This window comes from Mastacembelus armatus, chromosome 18 (genome assembly GCF_900324485.2).
Source record: "Mastacembelus armatus chromosome 18, fMasArm1.2, whole genome shotgun sequence".
NCBI lineage: Eukaryota > Metazoa > Chordata > Actinopteri > Synbranchiformes > Mastacembelidae > Mastacembelus > Mastacembelus armatus.
Window position 1 is genome coordinate 19,018,352 of NC_046650.1, and position 7,984 is coordinate 19,026,335.

Below are 7,984 nucleotides of genomic sequence, written 5' to 3' on the forward strand. Positions count from 1 at the left end.
AAGATCTAGTCTAGTCCAATAGACCTTAGGAACAGAAACCAGCATCAGGTCTGTCTTGTCCAGTCTGTCCATGCTGCCTCACTGAGCCCAACCCAACATAGAAAATACCTGTAACATAGAGAAGCAACATGGCAGCTGATCACTGACACAACAGACATGATCAGCTTCAGATTGGTACATGTCTATTTTCAACATGTGTCAACAGCTCAACCAACCACAACACGAGACTGAAACTGTCCTGACGACTTCTCCTGAACTCACTTCTGCTTTATCTGTTAGTCTCCATCAGGTCCACATTCTCAGAACATCACAACACAAAGACACACAACCTGTGTGTTACCATGGACCAGGCTCACACATGACACATCCTGTTGTTGGTTTAAGAAGCGTCTCAAAGGACATCATATACTTAGAACATAATCAGATTACAGGTCAGGATCCAAGCCCTGCTTCCTGTTTTGAGACTTTTATTTTGTAGTATTTCCTGTGTTCCTTGAAGTCAGTTTCTCATTACCCTGATTACTTTCACCAGTGATGTTCCTTGTTTCTTGGCTTCACTTCCTCCAATTTATAGACAATTATAGACAAGAGAAGTGGGTCCACCTTGTGTTTACAGTCCTGGTCCTTGTTGGAGCCATTGACACCATCACACCAATAGATCAAACTGGTTTGACTCAGTCCCATGACAAAGTCCATAAAACTCCATATTCTGCCCTGTTTAATGTTTTCATGCTAAAATATTTAACATGTTTGTGTCAGAAAGTAAAATAACTTATTCTGAGAACATCGTTCAACCTCATCCTGACGGGTTTTGTCTTTCAAAGTAAAATACCTGGAGATGATGTTTGTGACGTGGAGACGTTCAAAGAAAACTGAATCAACCTGAAGTGAGTGTGTGCTGCATTTATTCATTCTGTCCTGGTTATGTACCAGTGACCACAGCAGGAGGGTGGGCACCGCCTGACGTCCTGAGTGTCAACAGGGAAGTGGTGACAGTGAAGGCGTCGCTCTGCTGCTCAGAAACCAGTCTCCATCCAGACACCATGAAGCCTCCAGCTGTGAGTCTGCTGCTGGGTGAGTCCACACTGAGCTGATACACCAGCTCTTCATTTACTCATTTATTCATTCATTCATTCATTGTCTCATTCAGTCACATGACCACAACCACAGTCAACAGTAGCAGTTGTTGTGATGTTTCTCTGCTCAATAAGGAAAATGAAGTTAAAGTGAAGCGTCAGTGGAAACAGTCTCTAGAGTTTAATGACATTTAACACATAGTGACCAACGTTTCACAGTCATGGACAGACAGAAAGTCAAACGTCACATTTGAGATTCAGGAACATGTTTCCAGTCACTGACTGGCTGAAGTCACAGACACAGTTTCCACTTCAAATGTCTTATGACTGATCTGGTCTCAAGTGGACCGACTGACCACACCAACAATCATCATGGCGGACTGTGATCTGGTCACTCAGACCACTTGCTGGGACACATTTAATCCCTGACAGGGCCATGACAGATAGTTACAGGTGAAGACTCTCCGACCTAATTCCTTTATCGTATCAAGTTATTTTGCACGTCACCAATGACACAGTCCTGACAACACGTCCACAGGTTTCACTGGTCCATCTGATACAACAGACCAGCTTCTGGAATCATAGCTCAGGTGGTCTGGTCACCTGTGCACGTGTCTGTAGACAGCTGAGCATCTCAGGTGTTCAGTTTACATGAGACACATTTTAAAACCAGGCAGAAACAGACAATATATACAATGTGTGACCTCTGACCTTCAGTGACCTCTGACCTTCAGTGACCTCTGACCTCCTGTTGCAGGTGTGTCTGTGCTGCTGCTGTCTGGACTGACTGTTTCTGCAGGTGAGAACAACCAGAGACACTGAAACAATAATACAGATACATTTACTGACTGACTGACTGTCTGTGTCCTCCAGTGTCTCTGAACCTGAATCTCAGTCCAAACCTTCAGCAGTTCTTCAGTGGAGACTCAGTGTCTCTGAGTTGTGTTGAAGATGGACAGACAGGTGGTGGATGGACAGTGAAGAGGACAGTCCAGGGATCCAGTCAACAGTGTGGACGTGGCCATGACTTTGGGAATGTTGTTGGTTCCTCCTGTGTCTTGTCTCCAGTGTCTCCCTCAGACTCTGGACTTTACTGGTGTGAACACACATCTGGACTGAGCAGCGACCGGATCAGCATCAGTATCTCAGGTACAGAGTCCCCCTGTTTGTTCCTGTCAGCTCTTAGACCAGGTGAGAGCCAGTTGTTTCCCATCATGCTCCTTGGTGTTCCAGTTGTTGTGAACAGGAACACCAAAGAGCATGAGCCCTGGGACCACAATGTGGAATCAAACCTGGAAGAAAAACAGGTTTTGGCTCATGTGTGAAAACAGCAACTTTCAGTGGGATGATCCACATAGTGATCTAGTATCCAGCTGTCATCCTACATCCATGTTGGGGTCTGGCTCCAGAAACTGAAACCGTCTCCATTGTGTCAGGTTCCAGTTTCCTATGTAAGGTTCATAGCGGGTCAGACAGAAAACTACCCAGCATGCATTGTGTGGTGATCCCTGCTGACTGATTCTGGCTCTTCTCAAATGTGGCCTGTGTTTGTCGGTTTCAGAGGTGATCCTCAATATTTCTGCACTTCCTGTGCAGACAGGAAATAATGTCACTCTGCGCTGTAGGAACAAACAAGACTCCACAGTTCCAGCGTATTTCTACAGGAACGGGTCCATCATTGAAACCAGGTCTGACACAGAGTTCACCATCAGTAAAGTCCAACAGTCTGATGAAGGTCTCTACTCCTGCTCTCCTGATCTGGTTCAACAGTCTCCTCAGATTTGGCTGATGGTCAAAGGTCAGGACTGTGACATCACTTCCTGTTTATGAGCTGATAATAAACTGATCACTGCACTGACCCAGCTTCTGCTCCCCTCTCTACAGATCCTCCTACTACGACCTCTGACCCTCCCACTACTACATCATCATCATCATCATCATCATCATCATCATCACCCTCTGCTCCTCTTCCCACGGACTCTTCCTCCCTATCTCCTCCTCCTCCTCCTCCTCCTGTGTCTGTGGTCAGACTCCTCTGCCACCTCCTGGTCTTCAGTCCGTACTGTGTCTGCACCGTCCTGATGGTGTCGATCTGCTGCAGCAGGAAAACAGGTGACACAAACTTTTTCAAAGTAAAACCTTAACTACAGTTTATTTTGCCGACGATCTGATACTGAGCAGTTCCATGTTTTCCAAAGCCTGAAGCAGAAACATCAAGGCAGCAGGAGATAAAGTCCCTGAGAGTAAATGAGCGACAGGAACAAATGTGTTGGAACTGGATGAGTTTGGACACATTTCAGACATTTTATGGAGGAACTTTCTTTAGTTTTGTCACTGAATGAGTTTGAGGATAAAAGTGAATTTAGTGGAGTCTAGTTTTTCCATCTTAGTTCCAACATGCTGACCCCGAGGTTGCTGTATGTCACAGTGCATCTCCTGAGATCTGCAGGCTGGATTTTACCTCCAGGAGTGTTTGGGTGAAGGTCACCTGCTCTGAAAATATGAGTTGTTTCTCCTTGGGTCTGCACCAACCGGCCCTGTCCTGTCACCCAGCACTCTTTGTAATGGTCCATGTGTCCAAGCTGGTCCTCCTCTGTCCACGTCGGTGTCAGCAGGTTTCTTATCAGTCCACATGTGTTTTCCTGGTGTTCCTGCTCAGTGTTGGCTGGTCTGCAGGGTCAGAGTTAGTTTGACTCCATAAACATCATCAGGTAGAGACTGACGGACAAAACGTTACTGGTTTTCCTGCAGCGAGTAGAGTCAACTCTGACCTCACTCAGGGGTTCACGGCCTAATGGAGACATTTATTTCTTGACTCCTCCCACAGGAAACAAACCAGTCGTCTCCATGGAGATGACCCACCAGGACGAAGGGCACGATGACGTCGCTGCTGATGTCACAGCTGTGCACGAGCTCAGAGCTGCACAGTCGTGATGTTACACTGGTCAAAACACACAAAGAGACTTTAATGTTTAAATATGCAGCTGAAGTTTTCACTGTGTTGTTTCTTTGGACAATGTGTGACTGAGTCAGTGAAAAGGAAATGATCAGAGCTGTTTGTCCTAAAACACGAGGGTCCAGTCATGGACTGTTTTATCACTGCAGCTATGAAACTGTCTCTGCTTAGACCAGTAAACTGCTTCATCAATAACTGACAACTGAGTTTAATCATGTGAGAAAAGTTTTTAACAGATCAAACGGTAGAAAAATGAGACAAACTCACATGTGGACGTCCTGTTGTCCACGTCTGAACCAGGTCTCATTGATTATTAATGGGATCGGTCACAGATCAGACAGACTGGACCCTCAGTCCTTCATGGTCCCATTATTTCCTGTCACTTTGAACATGTGCCGACTTCCTGCTTTAAGTGTTTCAGCAACAATAAAAGATTCAGACGTTTCCAAAGGTTTCAGTGAATTTTCTTCTGCAGCAGCGACTTAAAGCTGAATCCAGACAAACTGACAGAATCAACACTGATGCTGGAGCTTCATCACATCAGAGACAGTTTTCTCTCTGAAAGACAAAGTCCAGGACCATCATTTTAGATGTGACTGTGTCAGAAAACCGTCTCCTTCGTCTGACGCACAACAAACCAACAAACCAAACTGAGGCAGAAGAAGAAACCAGGTTTTCAGTTTACAAAGGTCAAAGTTTTATCGGTTTACTGACTGATGTCTGACTGACGTCTTTGCTGTGTCACAAAGCACGGCTCAAATCACATCAAGTTCATTGGTGACACGACCGTGGTGGGTCTCATCAGCAAGAATGACGAGCCGGCATACAGAGAGGAGGTACAACAGCTGACAGCCTGGTGCCAACAATCTGTCTCTTAATGTGGACAAAACAAAAGAGATAGTTGTTGATTTCAGGAGAGCTCAAAACAACCACTCTCCATTAAACATCGATGGATCCTCAGTAGAGATCATCAACAGCACCCAATTCCTTGGTGTTCATCTGACAGAGAACCTCCTGGACCCTCAACACCAGCTACATCACCAGCAAAGCCCAGCAGCGTCTCCATTTCCTGCATAGACTGCAGAAAGTCCATCTGCCTCCACCGATCCTCACCACGTCCTACATGGAGACTATTCAGAGCATCCTGAACAGCTGCATCACTGCCTGGTTTGGGAACTGCAAAAACCCTGCAGAGGTTAGTGAGGACAGCTGAGAAGATCATCGGGGTCTCTCTTCCCTCTATCAAGGACATCGAACCTGCAATTTTCAGGTCATAAGTCCGACTCCCTGTCCATTAGGCCACGACTATTACAACCAGACTGTGTAACAGTTTATTTCCACAAACCATCAGACTCCTCAGTTCAACAGAACTGGACTGAATACACACACACACACACACACACATCAGTATGAGTCATCTCTGCACAATATTCAGTACAAGGAACTGGACTAAATATAAACACACACATATGAAGACACACACACTCGTACAAAGGCTGCAGTTCATTTGCACAGCCCAGCTCATACTCAGAGTAATTCAAAGAGCTTTACTGAAATAAAAGACAAGTTCAAGAAACAGCAAACAGTGAAATTAAACTGAAAGCAGACTGAGCAGATAAATCACTGTCAGTTGTCATATGTCACATGAACTGAAGCTGCTTCTCCCTGTTTAGTCCTGACTCTGGGCAGGAGCTGGAGGCCTGTCCCTGATGGTCTCAGAGTCCGAGATGGTTCATATGGCACCAACATGTCAGAGATGTACTGTGGTGCTGAGCCATGAAGAGACTTATACACAAGCAGTGCTGTTTTAGAGTCTGTTCTCTGAGAGACAGGAAGCCAGTGCAGAGATCTGAGAACAGGAGTAATGTGGTTGTACTTCCTGGTTCTAGTCAGGACCTGAGCAGCAGCGTTCTGAATGTACTGTAGCTGCCTTACAGCTCGTTTTGAGAGCCCCGTGAACAGGCTGTTACAGTAATCTAACCTGCTGGAGATAAAAGCATGGATGAGTCTCTCCAAGTCTGGTTTAGACCTGATCCCTTTGACTCTGATGTTCCTGAGATGATAAAATGCTGATGATGTTATTGAATCTTCTGCTGCTACAAACTTCTTCTTGTCTTAACTGCTGCTGCTCTGACACTGTTTTCATATGAATGTACAAATGTTTTCAGTTTCAAACCATCTATCCTGCATTACTTGTACAACGTGTACCATGTGTACAATATGTACAATGTGTACCATGTGTACAATGTGTACAATGTGTACAATGAGTACCATGTGTACTAAGTATAATGATCAGTCTGACTCTGATCCTGAGGTTGTTTTGCACATCACCTGTACAGTTCAGTGCTATTGTGTTTATTATGTAGAGAACTGTCTCTTTGTCTGTCTTACACTGTTTGCACAAGTGTCTTAGGTTTAGTCTCCTGTTGTCACATGTCTCTCTGTTACATGCAGCACCATGGTCCTGGACACACGTCGTCTCATTTCACTGTGGACTGCAACAGCTACATGTGGTTGGAAGGACAATAAAAACTTCTTGACTTGACTTGAGAAGAAACCAGGTTTTCAGCTTCAGCTAAAACCCAGACTAAAAATCTGAAAATGTCCAGACCACATCATTAGACGCAGAGTGAACATGATGTGAGCACGAGGCCCAGCCTCCTTCCTGAACAGGAACAAACAGACCGGCTGGTTTCTGAGACCATCCCAGAGCTGATGGTGTCTCTTCTATTTCAGTCACGTCGACACGTTTTAGCAGCTTTGACAACACGAGTGTGAAACTTCTGCTGCTCGTATCTTCACAGCATCTGTGTCTTCACCTGGGTATTTTTACCAAACACCCTCAGCTTCTCTGAAACCACAGACACAAACAACAGAGGAAACCACCACAACATCCACGTGTTCTGATCCGGGCTGATTCTGTCACATCCAGTCACATGAGACATGTTCACTGTTCGGTTCTCGCGTCATTGTGTTTTATTTGTTCTGGAGGTTCCATCAGTTCCAACCTCAGGTCCAGGAAAAGGAGCAACACCAGGCTGATGGACTCTGGAACCATCTTCCCATCTGTCGCTGAGTCCACTGGTGCAGGAGAAGCTCATGTGTTTAACTGCAGGCACAAAATGACCCGCGGGTCCAGAACCACATCATTGTAATCAGAGGTGGTTCTGATGATCGACAGGTTCCCTCAGTGCTGAACCACCAACCTGACAGGACCAGACCCCAGCAGCAGCCAGTCCTGCTCCCAGTCTGTTGTACTGGTTTCAATCCAGCATGATGCGTTCACAGGTCTGTCCAAACTGTAGGACAACCTGACCCTGAGTGTGAGTCAGTACCAGCCATCACTTCTGTCTGGATGAAGCTCAGTGTGTTTCAGGTTCTGTTGAAAGAGTCAGAAATGTAGAAATTCTGTTCGAGGTCTCTGACAGTTAAAGGTGCTGTTGGACTGGACTGCATTATTTTCAGAGGCCTGATGTTCTGACCCTCATGTTGAAACCACAGAGGGTGTTGGTCCTTTTCTAGGAACAGCTGTGAAGACGGTGTTTCACACAGGAAACCTCCACTTCTTCTTCTGCTCCGATCTGGTTTTCATGTGTCACTTCCTGAACCATGAGTCAAGTTTCCATCAGTGACGTGTAAACTTTCCATGCTGTCGTAGAAATTTAATTTAGGTTAAAAACAAACACTAGTGTGATGAATCATCTCAATTTAATTCCATGCAGCATGGAGAGAAGACTTCTAACAGCGTTCTCTGTCTTCTTCCCTTAAATTCAGGTTTATATAGTTTGTCAAAAGGGGGTGGACTAATCTCAAACAGACCCAACATGTTTGTTCAGGTGCCCTCTGTGTTCAGACCTTTACCAGCACTAAAACAATTGTTGGCTGTTATTTACAGGCCTCTAAAGCACTAAAACCCTCATCCCATGCATTCTTTAGTCCAACACATTTAAGT

General features: G+C 45.4%; 1 protein-coding gene across 1 annotated transcript; it reads left to right on the forward strand.

Annotated features, from left to right (window-relative positions):
• Positions 1-460: 460 nt before the first annotated feature.
• Positions 461-7,675, forward strand: LOC113140504 (high affinity immunoglobulin gamma Fc receptor I-like). The gene is made up of 6 exons (XM_026324351.2): positions 461-1,074; positions 1,834-1,875; positions 1,950-2,225; positions 2,638-2,874; positions 2,961-3,188; positions 6,661-7,675. Exons 1-6 carry the CDS (start codon positions 1,044-1,046, stop codon positions 6,663-6,665), a joined length of 819 nt encoding a protein of 272 aa, XP_026180136.1. The 5' UTR covers positions 461-1,043; the 3' UTR covers positions 6,666-7,675.
• The last annotated feature ends 309 nt before the right edge of the window (positions 7,676-7,984 follow it).

Coding starts and splice junctions, on each gene's coding strand:
- LOC113140504 (XM_026324351.2), top strand. CDS start 1,044: ATGAAGCCTCCAGCTGTGAGTCTGCTGCTGG. Junction 1,075..1,833: donor AGCTGTGAGTCTGCTGCTGG/GTGAGTCCACAC, acceptor CTCCTGTTGCAG/GTGTGTCTGTGCTGCTGCTG. Junction 2,875..2,960: donor GATTTGGCTGATGGTCAAAG/GTCAGGACTGTG, acceptor CCCTCTCTACAG/ATCCTCCTACTACGACCTCT.